The sequence below is a fragment of the Prionailurus bengalensis genome, chromosome D3, assembly GCF_016509475.1.
Source record: "Prionailurus bengalensis isolate Pbe53 chromosome D3, Fcat_Pben_1.1_paternal_pri, whole genome shotgun sequence".
Taxonomy (NCBI): Eukaryota; Metazoa; Chordata; class Mammalia; order Carnivora; family Felidae; genus Prionailurus; species Prionailurus bengalensis.
This window is the reverse complement of record NC_057356.1, coordinates 21662500-21679489: the sequence shown is the minus strand read 5'-3', so window position 1 is coordinate 21679489 and position 16990 is coordinate 21662500. Positions and strand designations below refer to the sequence as shown.

At 46.8% G+C, this 16990-nt stretch overlaps 1 protein-coding gene across 6 annotated transcripts in view; it reads left to right on the top strand.

Annotated features, from left to right (window-relative positions):
* The window catches only part of LIMK2 (LIM domain kinase 2), a 60119-nt gene that overhangs the window by 20342 nt on the left and 22787 nt on the right, over nt 1-16990 (top strand). Inside the window, exons 1-3 of one of the 6 annotated variants that reach the window (XM_043559222.1) lie at nt 7150-7154; nt 9865-9874; nt 11291-11361. The exons of 2 other annotated variants lie outside the window; for them this stretch is intronic. In XM_043559222.1, coding sequence (XP_043415157.1) covers nt 11309-11361 — 53 coding nt within the window. In that variant the 5' untranslated portion in view covers nt 7150-7154; nt 9865-9874; nt 11291-11308. Of the gene's footprint in view, nt 1-7149; nt 7155-9864; nt 9875-10906; nt 11362-16990 lie in introns of those variants that run through there. 3 more of the 6 variants (XM_043559220.1, XM_043559219.1, XM_043559223.1) reach the window with 3 other exon arrangements.

The following is a 16990-nucleotide window of genomic DNA, read 5'->3' as shown; positions in this document are numbered from 1 at the left end:
TTAACTATAGAGAACAAACTGAGGGTTGCTGGAGGGGAGGTGGGTGGGGGGATGGGCTAAATGGGTGATGGGCATTAAGGAAGGCATTTGTTGTGAGCACTGGGTGTTGTATGTAAGTGATGAATCACTAAATTCTACTCCTGAAACAAATACTACACTATGTGCTAACTAGAATTTAAATTAAAACTTGAGGGGCACTTGGGTGGCTCAGGTGGTTAAGCATCCAACTTTGGCTCAAGTCATGATCTCGCAGTTCATGAGTTTGAGCCCCACATCTGGCTCTGTGCTGACGGTGTGGAACCCGCTTCAGATCCTCTGTCCCCCCCCCCCACGCCGCTCCCTGCCCCTTCCCCGCTCACTTGTTCTCTCTCTCTCTCTTCCTTTCTCTCTGTCAAAAATAAACATTAATAAATACTTGAAAAAAAGGTTTTTTTAAAATTTTTTTTTTAACATTTATTCATTTTTGAGACAGAGAGAGACAGAGGATGAACGGGGGAAGGTCAGAGAGAGAGGGAGACACAGAATCTGAAACAGGCTCCAGGCTCTGAGCGGTCAGCACAGAGCCCGACGCGGGGCTCGAACTCACAGACCGCGAGATCATGACCTGAGCCAAAGTTGGACGCCCAACCGACTGAGCCACCCAGGCGCCCTGAAAAAAATAGTTTAAAGCCCAGAAGAATAATGAGTGGCCAGCAGTGAAACAGAAAGTGAAAAACAGTGAGGCAAAATTAGTAGTATGTCCAGATAAAAATATTTAATTTGGGGGGCGCCTGGGTGGCGCAGTCGGTTAAGCGTCCGACTTCAGCCAGGTCACGATCTCGCGGTCCGGGAGTTCGAGCCCCGCATCAGGCTCTGGGCTGATGGCTCGGAGCCTGGAGCCTGTTTCCGATTCTGTGTCTCCCTCTCTCTCTGCCCCTCCCCCATTCATGCTCTGTCTCTCTCTGTCCCAAAAATAAATAAAAAAACGTTGAAAAAAAAAAATTAAAAAAAAAAAATATTTAATTTGGATTTGGTCACCAGAAGGGAGTTCTTTGTTATAGACAGGGCTGATTTGGCTGGCTTGCCAGTACCAGAATGAAATTTCTCTCTATGGCTGCTCATCTCCCTTTAAGTCCATACTCACAAAACAACCTTCTGATGCCTAATTCAGCTTCTTGGGCATCTTGATAACAGGAAGGGTCTAAAGGTAGTACTTGTATGGGGAATGTGGGTATTCTAAGTTAAAGTGTCAACTCGTAAATGGACCGTGGGATTGATAAATGGTTAGAGGCATCCTAGAATGTCTGTACCTCTCCAGGTGCTATGAAGCCCTGTTTCCGGACCTCAGAAGCCAAAAAAACAAGGCTTCATTGAAGTAGGATCATTCAGCCAGAAAATGCTAGCCTTGGAGAGGTCTCTAGATGGTGAACCAGTCGACCTTTCTCTGACTACAACCCCTTCCTCATGTCTCTCTTCAGTATTGACCGCCTGTGTGTGGAATTTTTTGCTTACTTAACTCCTTCCTTTTACAGAGGAAGAAATTAAAGCCCAGAGAGGTTTAATGGCTTGCCTCAGATCACACAGCAAGTCTGTTTTTAGCCAAGTCACATTTTCAGTTTTTCTCTTTTCAGGCCAGGGCTCTTTTCCTGGCATTACCTACAGATTTGTTAAGATATCCAAAGTGTTTTTTTTCCCATTGTGGCCAGGAGAAGAATATGTAAACATAGCATTAGACACCGAAGGTTGGACATTCAGTTGTATCACATAGCAACAGTAGATGATTATTTACAAGAGGTTACAACTTCGCTCTTATGTGCTTACAGCCCATACAGGCAAATCTCAGTTGTTAAAATGACCAGCTCAGTAGAGATGTTGCCTGAGAATGAAGCCATGGTCTGCCGTTAGTGAACACTTAGCCAGCAGACTTCATATGGACATAAGTGCAGCCAGCTGTAGACCTGAGATAAAAATGCGCATTTAAGGAGACTAATTGGCAACTAAAAACCAGCACCCTCTTTGGTGTCTGAGGCTTTATGTTCCATTAATTGAGAATCTCTGCTTACTTAAATACCTCTGATAACTCTTCACTGCCTGTGGATGACTCTTTCACCTAGCAGACCTGGCGCTTGGTGATCTGCCCTTGCCCTCTCCCACCATCCCAGCCTCCTCTTGATCACCCTTCACATGTGCCCTGCACTGCAGCTTACGGACCATACTCTTCTCCCTCAGTGCACTTGCACGTATTGTTTCTTCAGGCTGGAATTCCTCTTGTCTGCCTGGTAATCAACCTTCAGATTCACCTGATACACCTCATCCTCTGTGGAGGAGCCTAGCCAAATCCACCCTGAACCTTCCCCACCAAACATAGGAGACTTTCTTCCTCTTTGTTATTCTCATACCTCAGTTATAGTCCTGTCAATATTTGTTTACACATCTAAGTTTACACATCTAAGTGTATGTTTACACATACACTCTTAGAGTATGAAATTCTTCAAGTCTGAAGCCATATCTAGTTCATCTTGGTATCCCAGAGCTTAGCAGAGTGCCCAGAATGCAGTGGGTGCTCAGTGTTTGTTAGGCGAATGATGTTTTTGTCAAATGACCACCTTTCTCTTTGGACACATGGATAAGCCCTTTCAGTATGCATCTTCACCATCTCTTTGCTCTACAGTATTCTTTCAGGCAAGAGCTTTTCTTCTGAAATGGGAGCATGGAGTAAGACCTCTGTCCGTAAGTGTCATTCCAAAGCTGAAATCTATCAAAGGTCAAGTTATGGCATGCCTTCTGCACTGTGGCAGTCCACTGTGCTAATTTGCTTTGTATTTTTCCTCCAAGGGCTGGAATCCCCCCTTCCCTTGGGCAGTATTTGGAGGAGTGCTAGCAAATTCTCTTTCTCCACATTTGTCACCATTACCAGGAAAAATCTCCCAAGTACCTTAGGCCAGATTTGAGGGTAATTTTTTTTCTCTCTGTTGGTCATCTTCTGGCAATACCTTCCTGAGGCTGTTCTGTAGTGATCCTGCTTAGATCCAAGGATGCTCCACTGGGCTCCCATCAATAGCCCCGACTCTTACAGCAGCATCAGCTGTTTCTGAAATTGGCTAATGTCAGCCCTTGTGTTTTGTTTCAGTCCCAAAGGTGGCCTTTTCATGTGATGACCTGTATTCTGGAGTCCTCTTTTCCCACCATACCCTGAGTAACACTACAGTATCACTGAAGGAAAAAGAGAGGCAGCTACTATGGGGTTGCAAATGAGTAAGAACAACACTAGGAAGGTGAAAGTCCCCAGTGAGCCAAGGCTTTACAAAATGTAGACATTTTGTAAACATTTATTTTTAATTATTCTCAATCCAGAATAAGAAGGTGAACAGCCTATCTTCAAGTCATTTCCTCATTTGTAGCCAGGAGGTAATAGTGACCTATTCTGCTTGCCTCTCAAGGTTAGTATGAGAAAAGAATGAAATCAAGTGGAAAAAAAGCCCATAGGAAAGAGTAAAGTAGTGGATTCCATCTTCAATGTGCATCAGAAACACTGGGGCTTGTTTAAAATGCAGATTCTTGTGCATGGTCTCAGCCATTCCTATTATGTAGGCTTGGGGTAAGGTCCAGGAGTCTTCATTTTCAACAAGCTCCCCCCGGGAGTCTGATGGTGCTATTCCACATTTTCAGCCACATTTTCAGAAATACCACTGTAAATCAAATAGCAAGTGTAAAATAGTTATTTGAGGCAACTTTACTGTCTCAGACCTGAAATCCAAAGACTTGGGTTAAATCCCAGCTCTGCCGATTGCTAGACCTGTGACCTTGAATAATAGCTTTCATTGTGAACCTTAGCTCCTCGTATGTGAAAAGGAGATAGCAACCTCAACCTCACAAAGTTTTTAGAATTAAATGAAAGCATATGTGAACAAGCCCACCTCAGTGCCTAACTCCTGGAACTTAGTCAGTGTTTTGCAGAGTGGGAGCTAAGTGTCCACAACTTCTGGAATGTGGTGTCATGTTAACAAACACCAGCAAAAGATAATCTTTGGCATTCTTCTTAAGTGTCATGGCAATCTGGAAAGAACCTTAGAGATTTAGTCCAATCCTTTGATTTACAGCTCATGAACTTGAAACTAGGGAGGGAGGATGTGAAGCCCAGGATGCATGAGGGTACCCAATCACATGAAATGTGTTTAGTTTTTAGACTGGAAAATTCTTTCCCAGTATACTGAAAAAAGAAAGAAATGAAAAATCTTTGTGGCATAATAACAGAACCTCTATTAGTAACTTTTGAGAAACCGAATGGGGGCAGTACCCCAAGTATAATGGTTATTTGAGCCATACCTGCCATATACCAAGGACCTATCAGTGAAATAAAGATGGAAATGGCTAACTGGCTCAGTTTTCAAAAAGAAGGAAATAGAGATGCTGGAAAAAGTGAACTCATAATCCTTTTAACTTGACTTCTTCACCAAATTCTGATGGAATTCTGTGGAAATTTGCAGATATTGGAATAGGTGGACAGTGAGCACTTAGAAAAGGAGCCGATTACTAGGATTCAGCAGTAGTGAATTAGCCATGACTAATTAGACTTGACTTCATATTTTCACTGGGTTGCTAGTTGTGAGACTCTCTCTTGATTTCCCTGAGACATTTGATAAGCTCTTTCATGATACCCTGACAGTAAGAATGTGGGCAGGAAATCTAGAAAAATCAGATACAGGAATTGAACACACCCAGCAGTTTGGGGCCCTCTATTGGAGAGGTGGGATTCCTGAACACCTTGCTAGGGCTTATGTTGAGGAAAAGGTATGGGTTTTGAGGTCAGCAAGGTAGCTTTTAATCTCAGTCTTGTACTTCCCAGCAGTAACCTTGGATGAATCACCTAATACCTCTAGGCTGCCCTTACCTGGTCTGTGCTATAGGTATTCCTCGTGAGGTTGTTACAGGGACTAAACTGGATGATGAGTATAAAAGCCCTCTGTAAATTAAAAATGCTTTATAAACATTAGTTACCACCGCCATTCTAGTACTGTGGTTGCTCATAATGGGGGGTTACATGTTTATTTAGTGGGCATCTGTGGATGAAGGGTGAGCCTGGTATGGGCCTCATGTCATTGGATCTGGCACTAGACAGATATGGGGTCAGAGCCCTTCCTGCATGTGGTGCTTAGGGACACATCAAGGGAACTCTTCCCAAAGGAGATTGAGTGCTCTCTTGGAGCTGGATCTAGAAAAAGGAGGCAACCACCAGTCTGAAGATACAGGAGGCTACAGAAAGAGCTAAGAGAGCAAAGGTTTGGGAAAGCCTGTGTGGCCAGGTCAGGAAGTAGAGTGGGGCCGGAGGTGGCCAAAGCCATGACCCTGGTAGGGAAGCTGAAGAAACAGCCCCAGGAGTTCTGTGTGCAGTGTACCCAGGCAGGCTTTGCCTTTGGACAAGAGCACTAGGAAAAAAGTGTGAAGAGACATTTGCTCTAAATCTTGGGGCTTCTTTTTTGTTGTTATTCATTTATTGCCTTAAAAAGCAGCAATTAAGTGTATAAGAAAAAATGGAAACAGTATCAAAAGGGTAGAAAATTAATACTGTTTTTATCCCTGCTTCGAGAGATCTCACTACTTGAAAGGAGAAACTGATAACCAAGTAGTGCAATCTTCCAGATGGTCTTTAAGGATTATGCACATAGAATTTTTAAACAATGGAATTATTATGTTTACTCTCTGATGCTAGGATTTATTTATTATTATTATTTTTTTAATTTACATCCAAACTAGCATGTAGTACACCAGTGATTTCAGGAGTAGATTCCTTAGTGCCCCTTACCCATTTAGCCCATCCCCCCTCCCACAACCCCTCCAGTAACCCTTAGTTTGTTCTCCATATTTATGAGTCTCTTCTGTTTTGTCCCCCTCCCTGTTTTTATATTATTTTTGTTTCCCTTCTCTTATGTTCATCTGTTTTGTCTCTTAAAGTCCTCATATGGTGAAGTCATATGATTTTTGTCTTTCTCTGATTGACTAATTTCACTTAGCATAATACCCTCCAGTTTCATCCACGTAGTTGCAAATGGCAAGATTTCATTCTTTTTGATTGCCGACTAATACTCTATTGTATATATATGCCACATCTTCTTTATGCATTCATCCATCGATGGACATTTGGGCTCTTTCCATACGTTGGCTATTGTTGCTAGTGCTGCTATAAACATGGGGGTGCACGTGTCCCTTCGAAACAGCACACCTATATCCTTTGGATAAATGCCTAGTAGTGCAATTGCTGGTTCGTAGGGTAGTTCTATTTTTAGTTTTTTGAGGAACCTCCATACTGTTTTCCAGAGTGGCTGCACCAGCTTGCATTCCCATAGGATTTTTTTTTTTAATTTTTTTTTCAACGTTTATTTATTTTTGGGACAGAGAGAGACAGAGCCTGAATGGGGGAGGGGCAGATAGAGAGGGAGACACAGAATCAGAAACAGGCTCCAGGCTCCGAGCCATCAGCCCAGAGCCCGACGTGGGGCTCGAACTGCCGGACCGCAAGATCGTGACCTGGCTGAAGTCGGACGCTTAACCGACTGCGCCACCCAGGCGCCCCACCCATAGGATTTTTTAACGTAACACCTTACCTGGGACAACTTCTGTTTCAGTACCTAGGGTCTACCTAATTATTATTATTTTTTTAATTTTTTTAAAGTTTATTTATTTTTGAGACAGAGACAGAGCATGAGCAGGGGAGGGGCAGAGAGAGAGGGAGACACAGAATCTGAAGTAGGCTCCAGGCTCTGAGCTGTCAGCACAGAGCCCGACGCGGGGCTCGAACTCACGAACTGTGAGATCATGACCTGAGCCGAAGTCGGACACTTAACCGACTGAGCCACCCAGGCGCCCCTACCTAATTATTTTTAATAGCTGCATAATATTTTATTGTATGCCTGCGTAATTATATTTAGCCCACCCCTGTTAATGGACACGTGACTGTTTCTAATCTTTTAGTATTAAATCGTGCCAGACACATGTCCTGGCACATTCGTACAAATATTTCTCTGGGCAAAATTTCTATCAGTGGAATTTCTAGGACTCCTGTTTTAGAAGGATGATGGCTGCTGTAGTGTTTCTGCACTACAGAGAAGAGAAGCAGAGGCTGGAACAATGGTCAGTAGATGGGAGTGGAAATGCTCACCTTTCAAGGTTCAGAAGTGGTAGAGTCCCAGCAGTTCCATTTTTTGGTTGGAGTCCTCCTGGCCAATAGAGGGCCCCACACAACACAGTTCCTTGGACTTCGGATTATCTGACCAGAGCTGCCGGGGGTGATTCACCACTCCTCACTAGAGTGCTTGCTTAGGGTGACCAGCCTTGAAGGCTGTCGCCTCCAGCCTCTCACAGACACCTTGAAGCCTTGTGTCTCAGCTGGTCCTGAAGAATCAGATTGCTTGGCTTCTGGTCAGGTTTGCAACTTGTAAAATGTGCAGGAGATTAGTACCTCTCCTGCCATCTTATCCTGTCCATAACTGCCAGTACAAGGATCCTTGCAGTTGCCTCTGGCAGCTGTAGCTGTTGAATCCTCTGCCAGCTGCTCTAGGGACCTAGAAGAGCAGCTTTCCACGCAAGGCCAGTATCCAAGGGCAGGAGGGGGAAGTATAGTCTCCAGTATAACCTTTTACCTCCCAGTTCTGGGTGGTTTAGGCCCTTTGAAGTTGGCCTTGAGGAACCACACACTTGGGTCTGAGCAGCCAGCAGCTTATCACATCTGGTGATCAGTCCTTCAGTGGTTCCTCCTGAAGTCTGGATTTATGGAGGTCACATGGATTCCACCTAGGAGGGGCTTCCACTTCAGCTCTTGACATGGGGAGAAGGCTGCCCCTCTTTGAGGGGGAGGCAGTTTTCATGGCATTGAGAAGCCCTCACACTAGTTCCCCACACACCCACCCACCCACTGAATCCTTTGTAAGCAGAGTGGGGGGAACAGAGAACGCCTGCAGCCTCCTGCTCACATTCCTAGACACCGACTCACTGCGCCTGCCGCCGCTGGAACAGCAGAGCTGTGTGAAATGTCAAGAGGAGTTATGCTCATGGGCTCCCTGGCCCCAGTCTCTTTGTGGCTTGCATTTTCTTCCATCTGCACTCTGTTCATCAGATGGAAATCAGAGGGTGCAATTAGAAGATAATTTGCTAGTTCCAAACTTAATTTGGGGCCCCCTTCTTGCCTGATCGAATTACAAGGGAACATAATAGATTATGGTGAGAAATAGTTGGCTCTGTCACTGGGAGAAAGAGAGCTCCTAGCTCTCCAGCTGGACAGGGCTTTTGGTATCCTGTGTGTTTCCCCTTTCCACTGTGCTCCACCTCCTCTGTGGCTCCTGTGTGGCCCCCAGGTTGGGATCCTGTTCACCTCCGGGCTTGCTCAAGAGGTTTAAACTCCACTAGAGACCAAAGGAAAACAAGCAGCCCTCTGCAACTTCATAGGGCTGACAAATGTTGAAGCTGGAAGCTATTTAGAGACCTAACCAAGGCCCAGACAGAGGCAACAACTTACTGAAGGCCACATAGCTAGCCCATAGTGGTAGTAACAATAGTCTTAATGATATTAGCAGCTCACATTTATCAACCCTTAATGTGTTCCAGACCCTGTGCCAAGGGCTTACGTGCAGTTCGTTGTCACATTCAAATCCAGACAGTCTGGCTCTGGGCCCAGACTGGGCTCCAGCATAGCAATGGCGGAGCTCAGTCTAAAAAGCCTGGGTTCGAATCCTGGCTTCACCTCACACTTGTACAGCTGGGTAGCCTCACACAAGCAGTTTAGACTGTGCTTCAATTCCTATCTCTGTAAAAAGGGAGAAATCCTAGCACTACTGACTAGTGTGGGTTAAAATTCATTCATATGTATGAGTGCTGTGGGCAGTTAGTTCTTGGTGCAGGGTGAGCGCCTGGCCAGTGCTTGTTCCTGCTGGCTGCTTCTGGGGGCTGGAGTGTGGTATCTGTATGGCAGTGGATAAAGGTGGCTGAGTTCTGTACATATGTCAAAAGCTGGTCTTCACTATTAGAGGCAGTAAACAAAGTGGTTGAGTGCCTTAACTGCAGAGCATAGGTTGGCAAACTATGGCCTCTGATTTTTACTTTTTTTAATGAGGGTTGGGAAGCAAAAGAGTGTTTCATGTTACATGAAAATTACATGAAGTTCAAATTTCATTGTCCATAAATAGAGGTTTATTGGAAAATAGTCACATCCATTTGTTTACATTTTATATACAGGCACTTTCACACTGCAGTGACAGAGTTGAGTAGCTGTGACAATCTATAATTGTGTAGACCTGCAAAGCCTAAAATATTTATTCTCTGGCCCTTTACAGAAAAGGTGTCCTGACCCTGTAAGTGACCAGTAAGTCACACTTACTGGTTTTGAAACCCAGCTATACCACTTACTAGCTGTTTGTCTTCAGACTAGTGATATAACCCTTCAGAACCTCAGTTTCCTTATCTGGTAAATGGGGGTAACATCTACACCCATATATTGGCAATTAAAGTATGATAGATGAAAGATGCAGAGCTCTTAATACAGAGCTAGGAACTAAGTGTTTAATAAATGGTAGCTTATTACAGGGTGCAAATGCAATCTGTTTCATCACATTCATTGTTACCCGTGTATCCAATCAATAGAGGAATGGGAAAAGGTTCCCTTGTAATCCAGCCACCACCTTTGCCACAGACTTTCCTGTCACGGTGATAGGGTGACTTCAGTGGAGAGGAATGTGTGCCTGGTGGGAGAAAGCTACTGTCACTCCCTCAAGTCCAGCAGTGGGGTCTGGATGTGTCCCAATCTAGCAACCTTGCTTTTCCCCTCACAGTCCTGCACTCAGGGGAACAAGAGGCTTTCCCAACGGTGGGCTATGTTTTGGTCATCCCCTCAGCCAGTGCTCTTCAGCCAGACCACCACTCCAGATACTAAGGCCCATCATCCCCACAGGCACTCCCAGCCTTGTCCTCCATCATGCCTCATTTTTCTGTTTGAGAAGCTTGGTTACCATGGACACAATGGAAAAAGTGCCACTGCCCACCGAGGCCAATGGATGGCATTCTGGCAATGAAAGAATAAATGAAAAAGGGGTGACAGGTGATCTGGGCTCTAGTCCCTATGCTGTCTCCTACTTGCAGAAGGGCTTTGAGGGAGCTATTTCCCCTTGAAGAGTCAGAATAAGCTCCAGCCTCAGAGCTCTGGCTCTGGAGCTCTCACAAGGGCCTACATTTAAATCCCAGCCCTGCCACTGACTAGTATTTTGGCCTGAGTTAGTTAGCTAATCTCTCAACCTCTATCTCCTTGTTTATAGAGGTAATTCCCATCTCGGAGAAATAAGAGAGTGCTTACACAGTGCTTGCTACATGGAGAAATGTCAGGTGTCCGTGACCACTCCAGGCCGTGTTTCCTCTTTCCCAGCACAGCTCTGCCCAGAAGTGGAATGGCAGCCCCCATTGGCTAGCCCTGGGGGCTGTCCTCAGGCCAGGCAGAGGGAAGGGATGAATGGGGACCCTAACACTAGGACCCAGTAGATGCCAGCCCAGAGCACAAAACCTAGAGGGTAGTTCTCTGGACCTGGGTCTCTAGATCTGTCTCTCCAACCGGAGAGACCATCCCCCACCCACCCCTTTTGAGGGGAGGCGTGGCTTGGCCTGGAGTTGGTATGTTTGTTTTGCTTCACCTCCGAGCAGAGTTACTATACTTTGGGCAACTCCTCAGGCTAGGGACACTTGGGGGCAGATGGGCTCTCTCTCTCTTGCCCTGCCCTTCCCCAAGTTCAGGGATGGACGCTCAGCCAGTCCTGGTTATTGTCTATGGCGCTAGTCTGCAGCCTCCCTCCAGCCCAGCTCCACCCCTTGCCTGCAAGGTCTATTTCCTAATAGCTGCTCCAACCACACACCTCGGTTCCGCGAGGAGCCCCTCCTCTTCCTCCCTCCCTCCCTCATCAGGGGAGGGACCGAAGAAGAAGGCTAACTTGACAGCAGCGCTTCTTTCTTAGCTAGTCACCGGCCCCTGCCCAAGAATCCCTGTCTGTGTGTGTGTGTGTGTATAGCCTCTGCAGAGAGGTGGTTCTCCCGGAGTCCCCAGCGTCTGCTGGAGCTTCCGAGAACTGGGGAGGAGCCATCCCAGCCATGAGCCCCTGCGGGAATCTGCCAGGGGGCAAGTGGCCCGGAGTCCTCACGCCCCTTCGGCTGCTCCGGAGGGAGAGGTGAGCGCTGGGCAGACCGCCCGCAGCCAGAGGTGCCGGGAGCCCTGGGCCTGTCATGGTGGCCGTCTGCAGCCAGCCTGAGGCACTCCCAGACGGGTTTGCAGCTGAGCTTGTTTATCTGGTGTGGGAAGAAGATGGGGAGTTACTTGTCCGTCCCGGCTTACTTCACCTCCAGAGACCCCTTTCGGTGAGTTGGGCTCAGAGTCCCTTTTCCATCTCCTCTTCTGGCCCCTGGTCCTGAGGGAAGGGCAGAGGCCTCAGATTTCACTAATCCTTTGACCATCGGTTCTGTCAGGCAGAAGCTAGTAGAAGCTGTTCCCAAGCAGAATAGGCCTGCTGAAGGCTCCCACCATGGTCTAGGAATGGTGAGGTGAGGGATATGCCCAGATGGAAGCTCTTGGGGAATTCCGGCTCTCCTTCCTTCCCAGGCACACCTGAAAGAGCCTCCAAAAGATGCCGCTGACCCTGCCTGTTCTTGGTGTTACTGCTTCCGGGGGAAGAGCACAAATGGGGTGCTTTCTTCCAGCTCTCACATGTCTTACCTGCAGGCCTTGCTGTCTGCCAGGAATTTGCCTCAACAAGCAGGATGGGCAGGTTTTGCCAAACGGCATGGAAGAAGCTGGCAAAACCTGGGTGTGGGCAGCCTAGTACACAGTAGGCGCTCTATAAACGCTTTTTCTATTAATGGCAGGCATATTTGCCTCTGGCTTTAAGGGTTTCTGAGCTCTCAGGTGAGTACAGTTGCTAAGGAAAGGCCTGGGCAGGTGCTTCCAAGACTGGGGCAGTTGGCTTTGGGGTGTTCCTGAGCTTCAGGCTAGCCCACCCCACCCCTGCCCCATGCAGGTCAGGTCCCCAGGCCTGAGACTTCTGGGGGCCTTTTTCTATGGGGCTTCTCGGAGGTGTAGAAACTTTCTACTTCTGACCTGCCTTTCTTTGCTCACTGCCCCACCCTACCTCCAACAGAAACTCCCCAGGGGGTTTCTGGCCCTCCGGGTCCCTTCTTGAATGGAGCCATTCCTGGCTGGGGTGGGGCTTGTTTTCATTCTTTGGGAGCAGCCTGTTGTTCCAAGGGCTGCCTCCCCCTCACCAGTGGTCCTGGTCGACTTCTCCCTTTTGGCTTCCCCAACCCAGCTTCATGCCCAGACCTTGCTGCTGGGATACTAGTCAGGTGGCCATGCCCTGAGCAAAAAAGCAGAATACCATGTGGTTTCAGGGAATTACTGGACCCTGGTTGAGTGATGGGAAGCCTTTGGATATGGGGGAGGGGGAAGAGAACTTGGCCTTCAGGGCTGACTCTTCCAGGCACCCTCCTAGGCGCTTTATCCTTTGATTCTCTCAAAACCTAATGTCATTAAGTATCCCCATTTTACTGAAGAGGCAACCACTTTCAACAGAGTTAACATGTGGGGTCTCTCTGGCCAGCCTTTGTCGTATTCCTGAGTTTGTTTCATCCTTCAAAAGGCACCTTCCTCTGCTCGCACCTCCCCCCAGGGCTGTCTCAGATTTGCTTTTCTCTCCCAGCAGAGGGAATCCAGAAAGGGCCCCCATAGGTTGCCTGGAACATCGGAGGGATGGCAGAGATTCTTTTCTGAAGAGCCAATGGGAATTGATCTTGAGTTTAGGAGGCAGGTTTTACCATGTGGAATCAAGATGCCAAATGTTTGAAATAGCCACTACTTTAGCCAGAGCCTCATTAATCCCTCTTACTCTTAATCCTGGAAAGGCAGTTTAGGGGAGGGGTTGTTCCCTTAGGAGCCAGGAATGCTGTGCCCCTTTTAATCTCAGGACAAGACACAACTCAGGAGCTAAAGCAGATAATGAACTCTCAACCTGGACCTTTGAGGGTCATGACACTGATGCTACCCAGGTCCCACCTGTCCTTTGTCTTGCTCTGTCTCCATGCCTCTGGGGAACCTGACTACCCTCTCTCTGCCCCAGTTCTTATTTGTCCAGCTGGAGTCAGGGGGTTACTGACTCGCTTTAGACCCTCCCACCTCCCCCGATGAGGGGCTACATTTCTGGAGCCACTTCTGAAGAGATAGCCAACACTCAGGGCTCTGTGCCCCACAGGAGGGACCACCCAGACTTTCTGCTCTCCCAGGTATCAGTCTAATTGATCACCACTGTCACTGGTCAGAAAATCGCTTCTACCATCAGCCCCCTCCCTTATTACAGGGCATTCTCAAGGGCTCCTTTCTGACCTGGTGCCAGTCCCCTCCCTGGGCCTCAGTTCCTCCTCTGCAGAGCATAGGATTGGGCTTCCTAGACTCCCTGGACACAACCTTGCCAGATTCTGTGAAACAAATTAAGTCCTTGACCTCAAGTCTCTGGGGGAGTACAAAGTCCACTGGACTAGGGCTGTGGTTGCAGGAAAGTGATGCAACCAGATTCCATGGGGACATGATCAGGCGTGACAATGCATAAGGGAGGGAAGAGGGAGCAGGGAATGAAGAATGTAATTTCTGTACCCTATACACCCCTACCTGACAGACTGCCCTCAGCAGAGTGCCACTAGTGTGAAGGGGGAGATACAATTTTGGTGTGCTTCCAAGTAAGAAAATGTCTCAAATTGGAATTTACAGAAGAGGTAAATTAAGGAGTGACTTTTGTCTGACATCTTTAAAGGATTTTTCTTTTTATAGAATTTCCCTTAATGTCTAACATTGATTTAATGGGTTTGGTTTACACACTGTCTCTTAAAGAGAATAGGTGCATCTTTGTATCCCAAAGCAACCTGTGTTTAAAGGGAGAAATTATTCTTAACTCTTCCCAGCTTAGCAGTAACTTTTTGGCAGCTGCCTTAGGTCCTGACTCCTCGTCTAAAAAGTGAAGGACTTGGATCAGGTGAATGATTCCTACAACTCCACAAGTCATGTGGCTCCTCAAAGACACACAGGCTCTTTTCCATTTTTTTACTAATCATGGAGGCTCTACCCTTAACTTCAGTATGACTGCACAAATTACTTGAATCTACAGGTTTCCTGGCTTTTGGTTGGAACTGAATCAACGCACTCTGGTAACACTTCTTGCTGATCAGAGGCTTGTTATGTGTTTGGTTAATTTTTTTTAAGCAGGATAACATCATAGTCTATAATAATTACAGCTTCACTGACAGCCTGTTTCAGTCTACGGAGTCTACAGGAAGGAGGAGTAATAAAGGGATCTTTAGTGGTAGGAGACTGGGCTCTGATGGGCCAGTATCTGTAGGTGCCTGTTACATCCACCCTTCTGTGCCTGGGGGAGAGTTGGCATCCCTGGTCACAGTACCCTCAGGCTGTGGCACAGAGACCTGTCCATTTTCCCTTTTTAGCCCAGTCAGAGCTCAGAGGCAAGGGTCTGGAAACAGCTTCTCCCCAACAGTCTGTCTGCTCATTCAGGAGGCTAACGATGAGCATCCAACGGACCTAGGACATGGGAGGGCTTGGTTTTTTTTTTTTGTTTTTTTTTTTTTAAGTTTGTTTATTTATTTTGAGGGGGGAGGGGCAGAGAGAGAGGAGAGAATATCCCAAGCAGGCTTGGTGCTGTTAGTGTGCATAGCCCAATGCGGGACATGAAGTCACAAACTGTGATCTCATGACCTGAGCCTAAATCAAGAGTCGGATGCTTTAGTGACTGAGCCATCCAGGTACCCCATGGTGGGCTTTTTCTTTAACTTGTGTAAATCTACTGTAATAGTGACTACTTCAACCACATAAGGTTGAAATATTACCTGTAAACATTTGATCTGAAAAATTTGCATGTGAGTGAGGGCTGGGCTTATTATGTCTTATCTCACTTGGCCTCTCCCTGCATAAAACCTTGCCTGTTTGGTCTTGCACATCGTAGATGCACAGTAACTATTTCCTAATTGATAGTAATTGATAATAATAAATGTTTTCTAATTTATTAGATAAATGATTCATTTTAGGACCTTCTTTACTCACAGAAATCTGTTTGGTTCCAGGCCAAGCTGCAGATCCATATTGCTTAGGCACAGGAGGGAAAGGAGTCTGTCTACTTTTGCCCTTGCTGTTCTCAAGTTAAAGAGGGGAGGGAGGGAAATGGACATTTACTGGGCACCTGCTTGAGCATCTGTACATAATTTTCATAAACTGGTGAGGTTTTATCATCACTGGTATACAAATAAGGAAACTATGGCCCAGAGTCCTAAAGTAACTGACTTGAAGTGACACAGATAGTAAATGACAAAGAAAGAATGTGGACCCAGATCTTGAAAGAGTTATTTTGAGAATTTCAACCTGATTATCTTTTTTTTTTCTTTTTTCTTTTTTTTTTTAAAGTGTGTTCCCTACTGACTCATAAGTCCTTAGTTTGGGGCCACTAACTGGTTCAGTCAGTGGAACATATGACTCTTGATCAGGTTGTGAGTTTGAACCCTACATTGAGTGTAGAAATTACTTAAAAATAAAGTCTTTTTTTTTTATTTTTTTAGGCCCTTAGTTTGGATCTGAGCTGCCCACTGAACTGACCATAGTGCTTTGGGAGAGGAATTTTCAAGGTTGTCGGCTATCCTCAACACATGTGGGCCTGTCTGTGATCTCCCTTGACTGGAGGGTTTCAGCTCTGTTCCCTCTGGTTGCTCAGGAGAGGGTCTGATACCTCAGACTTCTATTTAGGGTTCCACCACCAGCTCCACTACCTCCAAGCTGAATGCCCTTGGGCAACCTGCTGCTAGGGCAGATTTTGACATTCACTTGAAACTTTCAAAAATTGAAAGCTGCAATAAAAAAGGCTTGGCTTTGGGAGAAACATATCGTGGCCATAGCCTCTAACAATCTGAGGGGGGCGTTTTGGGGGTAGCACCTTACATTTCCAGAGTGTGTTTTGGATTCTTTTTATTTTTATGTTTATTTACTTTTTTCTTTCTTTTTTTTTTTAATGTTTATTTTTGAAAGAGAGAGAGAACAAGTAGGGGAGGGACAGGGAGAGGGGGTCGGAGGATCTGAAGTGGACTCTGTGCTGACAGCAGGGCTCGAACCCACGCGATGCGGGGCTCGAACCAGGAAACGCCCTGCACATCGTGAGATCATGACCTGAGCCGAAGTCGGACGCTTAACTGAGCCACCTAGGCACCCCATAATGTTTATTTACTTTTTGAGAGATCGAACTCGAGAGCGCAAGTTGGGGAGGGGCAGAGAGAGACAAGGAGACAAGAGGATCCAAAGCTGGCTCTCTGCTGTCAGCACAGAGCCCAATGTGGGGCTCAAACCCACCAACCAGGAGATCATGACCTGAGCTGAAGTCCAACACTTAACAGACTGAGCCACCCCAGGTGCCCCATGGATTCTTTTCTTTTTTTTTTTTTTTTTTTTTTTTTCAACGTTTATTTATTTTTGGGACAGAGAGAGACAGAGCATGAATGGGGGAGGGGCAGAGAGAGAGGGAGACACAGAATCGGAAGCAGGCTCCAGGCTCCGAGCCATCAGCCCAGAGCCTGACGCGGGGCTCGAACTCACGGACCGCGAGATCGTGACCTGGCTGAAGTCGGACGCCTAACCGACTGCGCCACCCAGGCGCCCCTGGATTCTTTTCTTAAAAAGGCAGAGACTGGGGCGCCTGGGTGGCGCAGTCGGTTAAGCGTCCGACTTCAGCCAGGTCACGATCTCGCGGTCCGTGAGTTCGAGCCCCGCGTCAGGCTCTGGGCTGATGGCTCGGAGCCTGGAGCTTGTTTCCGATTCTGTGTCTCCCTCTCTCTCTGCCCCTCCCCCGTTCATGCTCTGTCTCTCTCTGTCCCAAAAATAAATAAACGTTGAAAAAAAAATAAAAAGGCAGAGACTGCTGGGGAACAATGCTGTGGACTAAAGGAAGAAGGAGAA